At 36.9% G+C, this 18,842-nt stretch overlaps 1 protein-coding gene across 8 annotated transcripts in view; it reads left to right on the top strand.

Annotated features, from left to right (window-relative positions):
* PCGF3 (polycomb group ring finger 3) overlaps positions 1-18,194 on the top strand; it is a 60,023-nt gene extending 41,829 nt beyond the window's left edge. For all 8 annotated transcript variants that reach the window (XM_087742358.1, XM_087742360.1, XM_087742359.1 and 5 more), the window contains 7 exons: positions 2,036-2,132; positions 4,738-4,793; positions 5,721-5,831; positions 6,290-6,378; positions 7,633-7,770; positions 9,392-9,472; positions 11,273-18,194. In XM_087742358.1, the coding sequence (XP_087598484.1) occupies positions 2,036-2,132; positions 4,738-4,793; positions 5,721-5,831; positions 6,290-6,378; positions 7,633-7,770; positions 9,392-9,472; positions 11,273-11,320 (620 nt within the window). In that variant the 3' untranslated portion in view covers positions 11,321-18,194. The remainder of the gene's footprint in view (positions 1-2,035; positions 2,133-4,737; positions 4,794-5,720; positions 5,832-6,289; positions 6,379-7,632; positions 7,771-9,391; positions 9,473-11,272) is intronic.
* Positions 18,195-18,842: the final 648 nt, after the last annotated feature.

The following is an 18,842-nucleotide window of genomic DNA, read 5'->3' as shown; positions in this document are numbered from 1 at the left end:
TTGTGGAGGACCATGTCAAAGGCCTTACAGAAGTCTGGATAGATGGCATCCATAGCTCTTCCCTTGTCCACTGATGTAGATGATGATCCACTTCACCACAGAAGGCCACTTGGTTGGTCAGGCAAGAATTGCCCTTGGTGCAGCCATGCTGGGTGTCTCGAATCACCTCCTTGTCCTCCATGTGTCTTAGCATAGCTTCTAGGAGAATCTGTTCTATGATCTTCCCAGGCACAGAGGGGAGGCTGACAGGTTGGTAGTTCTGAAGATCCTCCCTTTCTACCATTTATAAAAATGGGTGGAATGTTTCCTTTTTTGCAGTCACTGAGGACTTCACCTGACTGCCACGACTATCATGGAGAGTGGCTTGGCAACTACATCAGCCAGTTCCCTCAGGACTCTGGGATGCATCTCGTCAGGTCCCATAGACTTAGTATATTCAGGTTCCTCAGGTGGTCTTGAACCTAATCTTCTGTTACAGTGGGAGGGACTTTGCTCCCCCAGTCCCTGCCTTGAGGTTCATCCACTCCAAAGGGGTGGGAAGAGAGATTGCTATGAAGACTGAGCAAAAAAGTTGTTGAGTACCTCAGCCTTCTCCTCATCCGTTGTTGCCAGTTTGCCAGTCGTGGTCATTGGGAGGGTACACTTTCTTTGACCTTCCTTTTCTGGCTGACATACCTATAGAAGCCCTTTTTCTTATTCTTTACGTTCCTTGCCAAGTTTGGCTCCAGCTGTACCTTGGCCTTCCTGACCCCATCCCTATACAACCAGGCAGCATTCGTATACTCTTCCAAGGATACCTGTCACTGCTTCCACTGTCAGGTTCTGCTTTCGTTGACTTGGTAGGACGGGGGTTTGGCTTCACTTTTACAAATGAATCTGGTCTACTGCTTCAGCATTCCACTGGAACAGACTGCTGTGCAAGATCTGTGCTTAGTATGCAAAGCTGCAAGGCTTGGTCTAACCATAACCTCTGCCAGCAACACCACTGTCATCCTAAGTGTGTAAATACAATGAAGAATGCAAACTTATCACGCTTCATTTGCTGCTGCATAATTTTTTTTGTATTCACAGGTGTGTGTTTAATTATACTGTCATCTTGTCTGAGAGGTAGATGGCACTATAGTTAGAGAAATTCTTTCATTTTATGTGGTAAGAACGAGTGCATTAATACCAAGATGAAATGAACTGCTGCTGTTTAAGAAAAAGCTATTCCCCCCTGCCCTTTTTTTGTACATTTTTGAGTTGTAACTTCAAGTGAGTCGCGATATCATGTAGTAGTGTATATTATGAGTATGTTTCTCGGGAGGGGGAAGTGTAAATAGTTTACTTTGCATGAGGTATGGATGATTTTGCATATGCATATGGAAACAGTTCCAAAAGCATGCAGCTTTATAATCAACAACTGCTTTAGCAACTTCTACCAGGACATTTTACAAATACTGGAGGTGTGTGCACATGTAATCCTTTTTTCCTGGTGGAAGTTTAACTGTAGTGTACTCTGTGAAAGTTAGAATTAAAATAGCACCTCGATATCCACTTTTTCAAAGTTTTCTGTTCTTTTAAAAGGTATCCAACTTTGGAATAATTTTTTTTGTGTTGGGTTCATTGCCACCGTACGCTTTACTTCTCTATGTGGCCATGGTTAAAGCAAATAGGCTTAGTATCTTCACGGCATACAGCTCCTGTAATACCATCTGTGCAAGCTGAATGGTGCAAGCAATATAATGTTGACCTGTTGGAAATTGCTGCTCTAGTAAATTCGGGAGTGGGATTGTGTGTTGTATGCTTTATTAGGAAGACTCTGTCTAGGTACAGATGCCTTAATTCTGGTGCATCATTTCCCTGTATCAAGAACATTAATGAAAGATATTTGAAACGGTATTCTGCATGATAGACACCATGCTTACATGATGTAAAAAATGAATGTTGTGTAAATTTCAGTAAGGTGCATTTCTGTGACTGTATAAAAACAAACTTTTTTTTTTTCATTATGCTTCCATTATTTCTTTTTAATTCTGCATGTCCTTGTTATCAGTCTGTAGAAGCTGCCTAGTGAAATATTTGGAGGAAAACAACACCTGTCCAACCTGTAGAATTGTTATACATCAGAGCCACCCATTACAGTATATTGGGTAAGTATGAAAACAAAAGTGCAACTAGGTTCACTCTAGCCTCTTTAATACAGCACAGCTTTTTCCAAAATTTTCTTATTAGCTTATCAGTATGTTAAACATTTAAAAGGAAGGTTGAAGGTGATTGAGGAGATACGGGATCAAACTTTGCTATGAAATTGCAACTCTGACATCTGTTAGCTTCTTCCAGACTTAAAAGCAAGCGAAGTATGCACTGTACTGTTTAATTTCTGTGTGAATTTTAACGGAATTTAGTCATTCCTCATTTTGTATGCTTGGGTCATAAAAGTTACATAAATGAAACATTTGTAGAAATTATACTTTTACAAAATCCTAGAAATAATTAGTCTCAGTTGAACAGTGCTTTTCAGTGTCTGATAGAGTAATGAGAGAAATAATTGTTAGCCTTATTGTTCAGTTAATCTTTCAAAGGTTTAGTTCATAGGGAAAGGTAAGAATATGGCAGCAAAAATATTAGACCAATGGCTTTAGTTTCTAGAATGGAACAATCTTGTCCTTCATTCTATTTTGATCTCTACACAGAGTGCTCTCACTTTCTGGCCTAATGTGAATGTGGTATTGTTCATCGGTTTCCTTTTTTTTTACTAAATATTTTTCAGGTGTTTTTCTTTTGTTTTCAGAAAATACATTCCCTTTCTTTTCCTTCACTGCTTTCCTTTCATTTTACTGAACTGCAGTAACTTTTGCTGGTGAAGATCCATTGTGACAGTGTGTTTGCAATAGCTGTTGCATATCAAGTAGTGTTTTGCGTACCCTTATAAAGAGTTTGGTTTAGTTTGTGACAGTTTTCAGTGTGCCTTTCTCAGTTCTCTAACAACTTCTGAAATAATGCTTATAAAAAATTAGTCTGATTTCTTTTCAATTTTACAGAAAATTCTTGATGTTCTCTACACACTTACATTGCTCAAGCTGATCCTGATTCAGGAGCCTGAAACTAGTTATGCCATTTCTGCATTTGAAGAATAATAGTGTACACTGATAATACGTTATATGATACACTGATAATATCCTATATAAGTGTATGCTTTGGAGGTACAAGTAGATGCCAATAGGCAAGAACGAATAAATGACACAGCAGCATGTTTGTCTTCTGTAAAGCTACAGGAATACAGCGGTGCCTTGGTTCAGAAGCTTGTTTTCAGTGCTAAAAGGGGCAAGGAAACATTATCAAATTGAGAACAGCTAGAAAGAAATGCGCAACTTGTTTTTGGTCGTTGAATACACTTTCAAGGAAGTATTTTGCCTGAACTAGTTATAAAATACTGCCCCTTCAAGACTGAAACAGCCTTTGCCCAGCCTACTTTTGGATATATGTATATTTTAATGAAGAATTGGCAGTCAGGAGTTTCACAATATGTCTTAGAAAGTAGATTTGCACTCCTATTCATCTCCCATTATCTGGAAAATAGGAAAACCAAATGTGTCTCCTATTTCACATTCTGAATGCTGTTAAATTCTCACCTCTGATCTAATAGTGATGACTGATTTACTCATTTATGTTGAAATATTTTTGGAGATGTTCTTGCAATCTGTGTGTGATACTTGAAAATGCCAGCCTGTGCAAATGGGATTGCTGCTGGTTGAAATGACATGAATTTTAGAATTAATGATACTTTGATTCTTCTTGTAGTGCTACTTAAAAGATTGTAATGGTTAATTGTAAATCTCTTCATTTGTCACCATTTCTGTATTTGTTCACTGGTCTCCACTGCTATGAAGTGCTTATGTCAGGTGGTGAGAAGCCTGAGACCACTCTTGTAAGCCTCTTCTCCTATTTAAGTCAGATGTAGGATTTGGTATTGCAAACTCTATTGGGGTGATGACCTTGCAGCAGCCGAGGCAGACATTTGAAATGTTTGATTCTATTTATCCATTGGAATTTAGGGTAATATTTTGTTTATTTCAGACAGTGACTTATTTGAGACTAAAATAGAATTTTGTCTAGGTCAGCTGGGAATTAAAGTTTAGAATCTTAACCAGTCCTGCTGCGTTCCAGTTCCAGTGGGATTATTACCTTTCTGTTATTTGAGCCACACTACCTATACGGGCTTCTGAGCTACATAATGTTGCTCACAGTTAAAATGTTGGCCTTTAAGAGCAAAGTAAAATTTTATTGTTGTGGTCGTTTTCTGTGAGCTGTTTTCTTGCGTGCTTGGAAAAGCCTAGTGAAGATAACTTATCTAGAAATGTGAGAGATGAGTGTGTAGGGGTAAGAAACAGACTATCCTTGATTCTTTTGTAATAAAAGTGAGTTTACCTCAAAGTTGTCAAAGAATTTTGAAATTATTACTGACATACTTACCTTGATGCAGGAGGCTGTGTTCCATGGGGCGTCATCCTTCACGTGTCCAAGACTATTCTTCCTTAAATTTCCATTGGGTTTCTGTCTTAGCCTGTACTTTTTCATATTTTTTTTCATATTACTGTCCTCTCTTGTTTGATAAAAATACTGATTTGAGAATTTAAATTTTTCTTAGGTGATTTTAAAGATTTTACATCAATTTAGTACTGGAACTTCTTTAAGATAAATGTTTTGAATGAAGATGGTTGACTTAAACTTTTGATTTTGTTTTTTTCTTGCTAGTCATGACAGAACAATGCAAGATATTGTTTACAAACTTGTGCCAGGCCTCCAAGAAGGTAGGTTGTGGTATGACCTTTTTTAGAGGTTGTTTTGCACATACTACTTTAACACCTAAAAAAAAAAAAAAAGTTTCAGGTGATGAAAATGCAGGGGGGGAACTGAGGAAGAATACAATGGAAAACCGTATTCCTTCATTTGTGTCGTTTGTAGTGATTAATTTAATTTCATACCTGTACTAGCAGGAATTGGGGGGAGGTGGAAGTGGGAGGAAAGATGGGATATTTCTTTGAAAAGTGGTGTTATGTAAAGCACAATGGGAGTTCAGCTTTTGAATGTTGCCATACTGTGACTCTCATTTGTTCTTGTTAAACTGTGTACTTAAACCTGTTGTGCCAGCTGTCTAGAATCCTCAGAGGTAGAATGTAATGCAGAACAGCTTTTAGTTTCAGTGAAGTTTCTGCTACTCTGTGAGTCCTTTCTTAGCTGGTAACTTTCAATTTGTGTTTTCACTGCTCAGTGATTTTTTTGTCTTAGTGTCTGTGACAACTTTTATTTAAATAGAGTATTTTAATCCATTTAAGCTGCAAAACCAGAACATTCTCAAACATCAATAAGATTAAACAGGTTATTTAAAAATTATTTCTAGCATATAGAAAATCAGAACTATAAATAAAAATTCAAAAACAATGGTTTGACTGAAATATTGTGGAAGGGATTCAAAAGAAGATACAGTGTTTTAAATACTATCTCATTCTAATAGGAATGCTATAATAGTAGCTCTACAGATGACTTTGTAGTATTCTAACTCTGAAAAATACAGGCATGACGTGATACAATACCAAAGATAGAAGAGTAGTAAATACTGACAATGCCACTACTTGTTGGCAAGCCTGTTTCACTTAAGAGGGAAGGGATTTGGAATAACTTCATAAATATTGCATGAGGACTTTATTACAGGGATTAATATTTACAATTTTAAACAGCGGAAATGAAAAAGCAAAGGGAGTTTTATCACAAACTGGGCATGGAAGTTCCAGGGGACATCAAAGGGGAGACATGTTCTACAAAACAGCACCTAGATTCCCATCGAAATGGTAAATGGTCCTTTATTTATTCTGTCTTGGGTGGGTGATGGCTAGTAAATTAATGAACAGACCTGTTGGAGGTATGTGCCTAGTTGGTTTAGTACAATCATATACGGTGAGTATAGGATTGTTACTTTGTCCCTTATTTGTGCACAGAATCTTCCCCCCCCCGGTCATAGCATATTAGTCTTGGTGAAGGAGATCTCCATAGTAGTGCCTACATGGGCACTCTCTGAAATTACCCAGGTTCTGGGCTGCTAGCAGTTGAACTGAAGGTTGCGCTCTGTATGTATCCCTCTCTTTTATGCGTGGGGCTGTTGCCAGCTAGTGTTGCCAAAGCAGATAAGCACAATTTGGGAAAAGCAAAGTTTATTCTATATTGCAGTCCTGAGCTGTGCTGTTTTAATCATATTAGCATTACAAGCTGCTGGTGAACGTTATCCCATATGTCTGGTTTCTTATCTAAGGTGAAACTAAAACAGATGAAAATTCAAACAAAGAAACTTCTGAGGAAAAACAGGAAGAAGATAATGACTACCACCGCAGCGACGAACAGGTGAGCTCATAGGGCATGTTTTAGTTTTATCTTGTATTTTAGCTTTAGTGCTTTGGTAAGCTACCAGAGAAGAAAAATAACTGTTTCAAGCTACTTTTTCTGTCCTGTGATACAAACAAGATGCAGTGTTGCCCAATGCTTATGTGTAAGCATGAGTTTCATCTTTGGGTTTTGGCAGGAACAGAGAATATGTCAAACACATTTGCATTAAGATCTGATAGTTCTGTTTGTTTGTGAGTTTCCAAAGTATCTATTTGCTTTCAAAATGATTCAGGTTATTTGGCTCCCGTTCTGAAGGAGTGTATCCCAGTGTTATTGTGATAAGTTGAGCTGAACGTGTATCAATCATTATGAATAAAACCTTTTGCATTTTTACTAAGTTACTATTTATTTTGTTTTAAGCCTCTAATACTAAGACAGTGTTAGCCCTATACCATAAAAATAGTATGAAAGCTGGGAAGTTCACCATTAAGTTTTAAACACAAAGCATGTCTGAAAGTGAAATCTCCTTTTGGGATAAACAAGCCATCCTTTTTATGTTTTCCTGTTATGTGTGTCCAGAGTAAATTAAACGTGGGTTAATTTTCTTTTCAATTATAATGTAAGGGAACTTTCAAAGGGATTGTACCTAGTACTAGATCCTCTTAGTACATAAGGTAAATCATCACAAAGAGCTTTAGTCTAAGTAATTAATAGCTAGATGAGAAAAGAAGTGAAAATTGAAGCATAGAAATTAGAGACACCTTTTGGGGGGGATAATCTTTAGAATTTTAAAAAGTTATGTCGTTTATATCCATTCTTTTTAAACTTTAAATTCTCTTTTAAACATGTGTTAAAAGTCTGGTTTAAACTGGATTTAGCAGTTGCATTAAAAGCAAGAAGCTATGTTAGAAGCAATCATTAAAAATAAGCAATCATATACTTACTCTTTATCTTACTCTAGCTTTTGACATAGGGTCATCTTGAGCTATTGGCAGCTTATGAATTTGGACTTGAGCAGCCTTGTTCCAACATCAAAAATTCTTTCTTGAACTTTTTTGTCTAGATCCATTTTCGTTGCAGTAGTGCTGATAACTAAACTGACAAGATGTTAGAAAATGTTTTTTTTAATAGGAATACAGGCATTTCAGTTTAAGGAATACTAGTACTGTAGTTTTTCACTTTGTTGTATTAATAAAAACTGCATGTGGAATACATAATGAGGACTGCAGAAAATTCTTCCAGCCAACTCTGACTGTTTATTTTTTCCTGAAGGTAAGCATCTGTTTGGAATGCAATAGCAGCAAATTGCGTGGATTGAAACGAAAATGGATTCGCTGCTCAGCACAAGCAACAGTCTTGCATCTAAAGAAGTTCATTGCCAAAAAACTTAACCTTTCTTCTTTTAATGAGGTAATATTTTAATTTTTTAAAATTGTTTTGCAGATATAAAAACCTTAAGAAAAGTGTGGGATTGTTCCTTTGCAAAGGAATGTCTTTTAGTCTGATTTTCTTTTCAGAAAACAGAAGCATACACTGTTTCTTGAATTATATGTTACATAGCCATTTTCTTGTCCTTTCTTGGGTCTATACAGGACTTGCCACTTAGTTTGCAGTGCATCTTTTCAAGTCCATATATAAATAGTTGAGCTAAAAGGCTTGGTTATGTGCTTCCACATATGTTGAAATGGACTCTGGCAAGGTGCTTTGTTTGACAGCTTGTAGTCAGGTATACCCCACCCTTTCAGAGATTCAGTGCAGGGGACAGGCAGTTACAAACACTTTAACACTACTGAAGCCCAGCTTATGAGAAAGCAGCACAAATATTTTGTTCCTTTCTATGCTGTCAGTGAAGCTCAACCCAAAGTTGCTGCCTCCCACAAGCAGAGTGTTATCAGATACCTACTATTACCTTCCTTTGCAAGGAATACTTGGAATCATGGGAAGAATTTAGGGTGAAAGGTACAGAAAAAAAGGCAATTCTCTGCACTTCTCCTAGTTCAGCTTCAGAAATAACAGTGGCAAACATATGAATGGAGCCTCTGTTTACCACTTTGCTGGGTCTTGGTCACAGTCTCTAGACATCTCAATGGACTCTCAGCTTCCGTGTCCCAACCACACATTATGCCACTGATTCACTGAATTTCATTAAGACTTTTAATTCAAATCAAATCATCTGCTTTCCAGTCCAATGTGTCTTCCAGAAACCAAATTGTATCTTCTGTCTTGTCCTCAGCTGGCTTGGAAGTGGTTGACTCTGGCTGTAGCCCAGCAGCAACATAGCTACCATCACTGTTCAAAAGGGGATATTTTTTTGTGTGTGTTTAAGCCCTCCATTCCACTGTGCCAGTCTGTGATTTAACAACCTGCTTGGCTTTTAGTGAAGGAATAGACTTTCAGGATTACTTTTTATTCCTTTCCCATCCCTTCCTACCTTCTTAAAGACTACATAAATTGTGGTGTAATCACTGTACCAGTACCAAGTAATGGGTACATAGTAGGAGAATTTAAGCTTGTGGGCACTTGGTTGATTGCTATAGATTTTTGCAGGTTTGAGTTATTGCCGATTAGATAAACCATGTAAGTAGACTGCATGCACATTCAGGACTTCTTGGGTTGTGTGGCAAAGTGTTGCTAATATAAGCCACCTTGGTGGAACTTACTGTTTTCATGCATGTTCCCTGTTTTAGTTCATGTTCAGCTATTGTAGTTCAGCTGATTAGGAGTCATATTATCCTCATGTTTTTATATCCTCACTGTTTCTAATATCAAGAACTTTCAACAGTAAGATAGAAAAGTAAAAATGGCTATTGAGTATCTGCAAAAAACCCATAAATATAGTATATGAAGGAGGTGGCAGACATTTTTTAAAAAAACTGTACCCTTGTAACAGAAAGCCACCTGTTTATAAAATTAACAGTTCCAGTGTCTTCAAGAGAAAAAAAACTCTTGTCAAACATTTGTAGTATTATCTGAAATACATTGTTTCATGTTCTGTGTCTCAATGAATTAACTGTTGTCTTTGTTTTGTCAGCTGGACATATTATGCAATGAAGAGATTCTTGGCAAGGACCACACGCTCAAGTTTGTAGTTGTTACTAGATGGAGATTTAAGGTATGACACGTTGGTTTCAAGTAAATCATGAAGTGGCCAAATGTTTATAAAATAGGCATCATTTGGAACTATACTGCCGTAACTGCAAACTTGATAAAAAGATACTTTAATAAATATCTAATACAGCATCTTTAAACACCAAGTATTAGTTTTGTTTCCAAGAAAATGAAGGAAAGGGGAATTAAATATTAATTGCAAGGGAAAAAGGAACACTGCATCAACTGTCAAATTGGTACCAAGTCTGGCAAAGGAAGCGGAAGCCACAAGAAAGTATTATTTTTATCAATTTCAGGTAAAACTGGTTTTAACCCGTGTAGGTGGGGAAATTGATTGTGATGCAGAAAAAGCAGAAATTTTCAACACATTTCTGTAGCTCAAGAAGGCTGTTTGACTTATAAAGGAGAGTCAGTAATTGCAATGCTTGTCTGCCTTAGTTAAGGAAACTTCTAGCAGTGTTTAGGAGGCATAAACAGGGCTGATGAAAAATGTTTTGTGTACATCTTTGGCTTGCTTCTTGTGGTTTCTTTAAACAACTTCGTTAAAACTGAATACTGAACAGTGGGGCATTCATTCTGAATATTAATTATGACATTAATAATAGCAACTCAAGTGAAATGGGTTTAAGAATGAATTGCAAAATTGAATACTTTAGTTTGCAAGTCACATGTGCAGAGTCAGCGTATGTGTATTTGCGGATATTTGAACTAGGAGTTAGTGTTCCTAATGGACAAGCAACACAGTCTGAGCTTACAGTGTACACTGAGGTAGAACCACTTCACGGCTTTGGATGCATATCTAGAAGAGGTGCAGGTGGGAGTAGGGAAGCGTTTTTCTGTCTTTGTGTAGAAAAATAATGGACCTCCATAAAAGTCACAGGATAGAAGTCAACAGTCAGGATAGAAGTCAACAGAAATGCAGAGAGGTCACGAGTGGACTCTGTTTTGTGTGATGTTCCTGAATGACCTGGAAAGGGATTTGAGTAGTGCAGTAACAGTGTATGGACAACATTGTGGTTATTTCGGATAGTGAAGACAGACAGATGACAAAGGATTGAAGCAAGCCTTTACAGTTCTGAGTGACAGGTGATTAATGAGTACCTTAAGTTCAATGTAAGTAAATATAAAAGGATACAGAGCAAATGTTAGGGATTTTTATGGGGGAAATCAAAAAAGACAACCAAACGAACATCAAATTGATGTGCATCTGTAGAAGTCTACTATTCACTTTTATCATGGAAATCTATGCAATTGTGAGTCACATGGAAAATGGAACTGTAAACTCCCTTCTCAAGTGAAAGTGGTGGGGGATGTAAAATGAAACTGGGAGGTGGGAGGTCCAGAACAAAGAAGAGGAAGCGATTCTTTACGTGAGACACAGAGCTCCTTGGTGCAGGATGTTTTGGATGTTAGAAGTTTACCTATTCATAAAAAAATCAATGGATACATTCACAGAAGAGGAATCAAGAGAGCTGTTAAATATGAAGTACCACATGCTCTTATGCTGCTTTCTAGACAGCTGCATTTCTCCCTTACTGGTAATGGGTTTTCCAAGTTAAAAAGACCTGGTAGAACTGATCTTAAGGTGATCAGCTCCTGAGGCAAAAGGGAAGGGATTCTTCATCACTTGTTTGAGCTCCACAGATGAAATTGCGTCCTGTCTTTGTCTTGGTGAAATTTTGACAGGTCAGATAGCTACTCTGATAGTTCATTTAAGCTTTAGTTTATGAAATAAAAGCTTTGCCTACTGAACAGATTAGTTCTGGTTTTGTTTCTTAACTTATCTGATATTTGTGTCTTGCAGAAAGCACCTCTACTGCTACATTACAGACCCAAAATGGACTTGCTGTAGGAGAACTTTATTGTCCTTCTGGACAGAGTTTTTTGCAGAGACGATCATCTGGCACCTTCTTAGTGCATCACTAATCACATGACACAAACCAGCTGAATAATTTTGGAAGACTGTAGTGCTTTCATAGCAGACTGTCCTTCTGACTATTTCTTCTAGGGATGTATTACCTAGATTTCTGGACAGAAAATATTTATACTCTTTTTGTATGGAAGAAAGACGTTGCAACTCAACACGACACTACCAGCACTAAGTTTACAGATACTGAAAACACTTCACAGTTCCATGTAGCTCAGCCTGATTTATCTCTTACAGTTACATAGAAATAAGTTAGAATATTGTGGGGTGATTTTAAAAGGTTGCTTTCAGTTGCATTTAGTTAATTTTCACATTCTGAATCTTTAAAAAACTATATTTTTGCAAAGTGTTACTGTCTTACATAGTATGCCTGATTGCATTGGCTTTATTCAAGTTGTTCTGTAGAGCATTGAACATACCGAATGATATAGTGACTGGTGATAATTTATTATGCTGCATTGAAAACTTCTGAAAATCTGGGAAACCAATAAGTTTGTCATTTTTGCCGAGTCATTGCTCTCCCTCACGTTGTGTTGTACTAAAGTTTTGATAATCCCCTATGCATGTTGTTTTGGTAAGATTAATAGAAATAATTTCAATTGATTTTAATGTGCCCCGATATTCTGCTGTGGCATAAATTGCACCACATAATGACAAATACTCAAAAGTGCTAGATTTGTGAACTTTTAAAAAAACCAAACATTTCTCATGTAGTGTGGCTTGCAGAAATCAGTTTTTAATTTAGAGAGAATTTGCTCTCACTAACTAACTAAACACTGGCTCTTGGGCAACTTTGGGTGATACTGCACAGTTTTCACTTCACTGATTAAAACTTCCTCAGATCATTATGAGCAGCTTTGTATTTCCTTTACCAGTTTTCTTATGAAACCATAGCATTTTCTTTAGTGCAAATCCTAGCTGTCTTGGGGGGTGGGGAGAAGGGGGGTCAGACAAGATTATTTTAGCACCTTCTGGCCTTAACTGATAATTTTGCTTGCATCAGCCCTAATGGATGCAAGGTAATACATATGCATGTATATATGTGTGCATACACATATATAACTATATATGTTATAGAATGCACCCTCAATAGCACTTAGCAGGTTCACTGCACTGTTTGTAAGGCTTTTTGAAATAGTTGGCTTTTTAAAAACAGTAGTTGAAAGTGATTTCTGCAAGCTGTATAAAGTATAGCATATATAGTGTGATTGTGAGAGTATTTGTCTGGCACAGGTGTCAAGTCACTGAAAACAGGCCATGCCATATTATTGTCAGCTGGAAATAGTTAACCTTCTAATTTTTGAAAGAGTTTTCCAGTCAGCTGAAAGTGCTATTTGCTATTCCTATTAAACCCTGTTATTTTTTGATAAATTGTCTTTGGATAAGAAAACAAGTTTGCTTGTAACTGCCCTGCTTCCTCTAGCTGTATTCCTTCCCCTCTTCTGCTAGAAGGTACTTGTTATTCAATAACAGGAAGCTGATACTGCAAGGGGTTTATCCAGTCATTTTAAATCCTCTTCCTCTTCTTGAGTTTTCAAAGCACCACATTCCCCAGCATGTGTCCCATAATTTCCTTCTTTGGAGTCTTCAGTCGTCCTTTCTCAGCTCTGCTGCTGCAGAAGGGGTGCTCCAACTTGTGTTTACCTTCGAAAACAGGGTTCCTTATTTTTAATTATGGTCACAGATGTGAATGGGAAGGAAATCAAAAAGTATGCGAGCAGAGAATGAAAAGGAGCCTACTGAACTGTAGAGATGGAAAGGAGAGCCACACAAAAGCCAAAAAGTGCTGCTGTTCTTGCAGCTGAGGGTATAGTATAGCTGCATTTGAATGTTTGGGTTAGGCAGAACTCCACATCCGGGCTGGGTAGCTAGGTTTGGGTGTGGGAGGTGTGTGTGCATGCATATGAGCAATGGAATCGAATTTGGCTCTGTTTTTGCCTTACTGTTTGTGGACTCAGATATATGTATTTTAGGGTTTTTTTCTGTCTTTAATGTTACTTGAACTGGCAGAAGAGAACAAATGAGATCATGGGTCTACCATTTTTATAATCTTTTCATGAAACAGTGAATGCAGGTGGTGTGGATGTGTACACAGACTGACATACTGGGCCTTTCTGGAGCTGTTTGTTGTTGTTACTGTCCTAGTGTAAATAAGGGACTGGCTCTAGCCAGTGAGACACCAAGAGTATGAACAGGGCTGTAAGTGTCCACCCTCGTGCACACTGAGTATACAGACACTGACTGTACCTGATGTAGACATAAAATTAAAGCCGCCAGACAAGCGTTCCGATTAACCACCTTAATCAGGATATATAAATGCATAAAAACAAATATATATATATGTGTGTAAGATCTGTCTACCTCAGAATGTGTGTACTGCAGAAACTTTTTGCACAACTATGATGCAGTGCTGTTGAAGTACATTGGGATTTTAGTACTTCCCTGTGTACTTGTGCAACTGAGAAATGAGTTACGAACACGCAAATTCAGAACCCTTTCAAATCTATCTCTTGCTGTAACAATCTACAGTACAGAACATATATTTCTAAGTTATAACCATCTTTAGAATCACTTGAATTTGTTATGGTGCTATCAAGATGTTGAAAATTCTGTTTATACCTATATGGAAACATAAATTCAAGCCAGTATTAATACCTACAGCTGGGGTTTTTTGCTTATAATTGTGTGTAACTGCTTTTGCAATGTGTTTAATCTGATAAAACCTCACCAGTAAAAAGAAAACAAAACCAAATACAAAACCACCCAGTTATTTTTCTAAATCACATGTCACAACATCTTTGCTACAGAAACTCTCCCTCAGGAGGGATGTGACTTTGTCTGGACCATATGTTTATTTCCTTTAGCCTTACTAAAAGATTACAGTGCAATTGAATTGAGGTCAGAGGGAGGTCTCCTTTGGGTCAGAGCCTTGTTTCACCTCTGTGAAGCTTAAGAGACACTTAATTTATATCAAGATTATATTGGGCAGGATAATCCTGATACTGTTTAAAGTTGGACTAAAAGTTGGACTGAGCATAGATATCTCTTAGTCCTAGTGAGATCATGTTAGTTTATTTTGGCTTTCATAAAGATGCCATTACTGTGAAGTAGTTTTCACAATTACTTACGCTGGTAAAAAATTGCAGTAAAGAAGTATCTTGTTGCGTTATTGTCAGCAGCAGTGAGACTGATGAATTACCCAGGCTCAAAGTCTCATTAAATATAGTTTCATTAAAAATAGATAATTCAGATAGAATATATAATATTGAATTTAAATAAGATTTGGGGTTTTAAATTTTAACTTTATAAAATTATTTATTCTATTTTAAGCCTTCTGTCTTATTTTACCGTCCAAGTATTTTTGGTTTCAGTGGTCCAGCTTTATTTACGGGCATATAAAATGAAATTGTAAGATGTTTTTACAAGCTTCTTCCTTTTACATTGAGTTTGAGTAGCTTTTATTTGTATGTTTTTGTTTTGTATGGATAAAGAGCATTACTTTATGGTTTTGTGCAATAGGTTTGAAACATACATTTATTAGGCATATGTTTAAATTGTAAATGTAGCATCTATTTACCGTTAAATTTAAAAGGAATGTAGATGGCTTTTCTCACTTGTTCAAATGGGGGTTTATTTGGGGCTATTATTTCGGGGGGTGGTTTTTTGATTTGTTCCTTTTTTATTTTAAGAGTGAAGTGTGGGATTTAAATTTGTGTAAGTACAAGAACTATCTGTCAGCAATATTTTAAAATAAATGATCTTGCAAGAAACCTTAATGTGAATTGTGGAAGCAATCAGCAAGACTTGCAGCCTATCTGAAAACGTTTTGTGCCATTGTTATGTCTGGTATATTTGTGTGCCATCAAACCTGGGAATATTTATTTTTATTAGTTGTGCAATAGTATACACAACACTATCACCTCTGGGGATATGGGACCATAAAAAATATCAGACTACAACTATGATGGTGCTATTTTTTTTCCAGTAGGCTATGAGCCTTTGAAAGCTTATCTGACTCTTATTGTCTTTATAACAACATAGGATATGTTATAACAATCCTAGGAGATTCATTGAGTTTTTTTTTCTACCAGATGATAAGTATAACCACAACTAGCCTATTTTACAGCATTATGCATCTTACCATTGAGCTAAATATAATAGGAAAAAACCAACCAGCCTGTACAGCAGCGAGATGAATCTTAATAAGTACTTAAAATGCATTTTGTACAGCAGGCTTGACTGTACAGAGAAGTTAAGTTTCTGTATTTCCTCAGGTAATCACTTCAGTTTGGATGTTTCACTGGAGATGTTAATGCAACATACAGTTCAGTTAGTCTGCCTAAAGTTGATAACAGGGCAAAAAATTGTCCCATACACTAGAATCTCTATGTAAGATATAATTAACTGTGACTAAGGTCTTGAGATCTGTTGTTGAAGTAAAAAGTTGGAGAGAGAACTACATTAAGGAACATGGAACAGTGCTTCAATCTCTGCTTTAATCAAAACTTGCAATCAGTACAAAAACTTTATAGGAACTTGCATCTTGTGGCAAGTCGACAGGAATGTTTTACTGTGGAGTTATTGTTTGTTTATGTACAAATTAAAGCTCTGGTCCTGCTACTTGATCATCCTTAGGGCTTCTTGGAAATCTGTCAAAGCCACAATGACCTGTCCGGATCCTAGCGGTAGGGTAGGAAATAAATGTCCAGTTCTGTGAACACTTATATTGGTAGCTTTACTAATAACCACAGAAACCAGCGGGATCATTCATGCAAACAGTTAAGTGTGGCTGAAGGAAGGAGCCCTGTTTTCTGAATACTGATGTTCCAGTATTTTTTTTTTTATTTTTATTTGAAACTCAAGGCATTGGTTTAATGGAATCTTTAGTTCAAGTGACTTATCTGGACAAAAGGAGAGTTTGTTTTTTCATTTTGCAACAAGATTATATTAAGCATAATCTTAAGGGACAATAAGCCAGTGCAACCACTAAGCCTTTATCCTCATATGTGGCATAATAAAGATTCTGGAACTGTCACAGTGTAAAACCATATTTTTGGCTTAGCTTCATTTGAAAGTTTACAATTTTTTATGCTTTGTGTTGCTGTGTAATTTTTGTATTATTGGTGGCTAGTTTTGTCTGAATAAGCCTTTTGGGATTATTGCTTAATGTTTTGATTTTATGATAGTGAAGCTTGTATTCAGTGTTTTGCCAATTAATATTATATGCTTGTTAATAAAAGCAGAGAAGCTAACTGAACTACTGTCAGGCTGGAAGTTATTGTCCCATTTTGCCCCAAGAACATAAGGAACTGGCTGTCATAATATAGCACTGAACAAACACAGCGTGACTGAAACAATGGTGGTGTGGCATTGCATTGTCAATAATCAGCCTTTTACTCAAAACGCAAGCATAGCCCGAAGTATTACTCCACTGCACAGAATAGCAATATGTCTGTCACAAGTGTGTGGCAAGTCACTGCCAGTTAGGAAATGAAATGGCTTCAGCTACAAAGAGGAAAAACACAGTTGCCCTGATGTCTTTACGTATCTGTGGATAGTAAGGTACTTAACGACGTGTACGTGTTATTTTCAATCTTATCCTTACTTGGTGATGTTGATGCGCAGGGGCCAACGGCAGCATTCTAGAATGCAGACATTCACTTACGCACATGCCAAATTGAAAAGCATATCCACACACATGCTGATTTTATTTTATTTTACTTTGGTGAGCTGCTAGGGGGAAAAAAAGGTCTCTTCCTTATAGGAAGCTATGATTAATGAACAGAATATGTTTTGCCTTTGAAAAAATTGGTCTTTTGTGGTACTTGGCAAACATTGGTGCTTCCCTCTTTGTAACTTCAAGAGCTTTTTTCTTTGAAGGTCCTTGAGATTTATTTTAATACCTGAACAGATCAAAGGTATGGGAGAATTTTTAGGTAAAATTGAAATGCCTAGTCAAGATACTACAGTAAACCTGCAAAGCAGATGCTACAGCAGTTGAAATTCTTGCAGTATCTACATGTAGTAATACAAATTTATAGCGTGTAAACTGCTCTATACATACTGAGAGGGCAGGAAAGGCTTGTTAGGAACTGCCAAAAGCTATGGGCTGGTTTGAAGTCAAGGGTTTATTTGTATGCATATTTCTTATTTGCACTGATAGTACCAGTGTATAATTGTCCTGAGGAAATTAGGCATCTGCCACTTGCTAACTTCATTTAAATACCAGTATGAGAGACTTATCGCAAAAAGGTCCCTTGGCCTGTGTGTAGTCACTTAAAAGTGAATAAATGTTAGCACTAACTGAGCAAGCGTTACATTTTGTAAATCTTCCATGCTCTCGTTATTAGTGGTTCTAACACTTCCTGGGACGTTGTACTACTGGTTGCTTCCATCTGTCTGTGAACTAACCAGTGATGGGCCTGGCTCATCCTGCTTCTTTCCTTCTTGCACTTTCAGCAGCTATTACAGGAGTCTAGAGAAGATGCGCTCAAATGGAGGGGTTCTGTTTCATGGGAGTGTGATTACAGATTTTCTGACTTCTGTAAATGCTGGAGCAGTTAAGAGATGACAAGCTTTCTTCTCCTATGCAAGCAGAAGTACATTGTAACTCAGTGCTGTACACAAGTTGTAGTCTCTTTAATTGGCACATATATCATGAAGAAATTTCTCAGGTTTGCAGAAGGAATGACCTATGTGTATGCCTCACTTCAGGAATGATTAAAGCATCAGCATCTGTTGTGAATGTGACCTTTGAAATATTTGTGGCAAAAATTCTTTTGTAAGTTGATGTTTTGTATTGTCCCGTGTAAAATATACTTATAGAAATTCAGACTGTTCTCTGGCTTTGATTTGGACAGAAAAAAATAACTTCTTTGACATTTTATCTTTTATTACCATTACTTTGTGTTAGTTTGAAATGAGTCATTTAAAATTAGACTGCAAAACATTGTGGAAAACTAAACAGAAATACATGATGGAACTGAACTAACTCTCCTTGTTATCTGAACATGGTGCTAATCTAATAAATGAGAGTAAAAACAATTCCAGTTTGACTGAAATTCCCAAGCCTCACAACAAGAAATTGTGCTAATAGTCATGTTAGCATAAACTTGCCCTGCAGCTAATAGCAGCCAACTGCATTTTTTTCCCCCAGAGGTAATTCAACATGAGAAACTTCTAACTCGTGTTTCTTATTTTTATATGTAACTGATTTTCTTATTCCACTGATTGAATATTCTGGTATAAAAATTGGCGCTTAGAAGTGGAATCTCTCTTTTTGTGCAGTAACTTCCTTGGGGTTTCCTTGATATTGGAGCAGTCAGAAAAAATAATCCATATTAATTGAATATGTGAACTTAAGATAGATTAATTCAGATGTTTAAACCCTGGTGTAGACATAGTCACTCAGGATTAAATTGATCTTAATTTAGCTAAGCTTAATCCA

The sequence above is a fragment of the Nipponia nippon genome, unplaced genomic scaffold (assembly GCF_047370975.1).
Source record: "Nipponia nippon isolate SJK-2023a ecotype South Korea unplaced genomic scaffold, ASM4737097v1 scaffold_8, whole genome shotgun sequence".
Classification (NCBI taxonomy): Eukaryota; Metazoa; Chordata; class Aves; order Pelecaniformes; family Threskiornithidae; genus Nipponia; species Nipponia nippon.
Note: the sequence above shows the minus strand (reverse complement) of the source record. Positions and strands in the feature narration are given on the sequence as shown.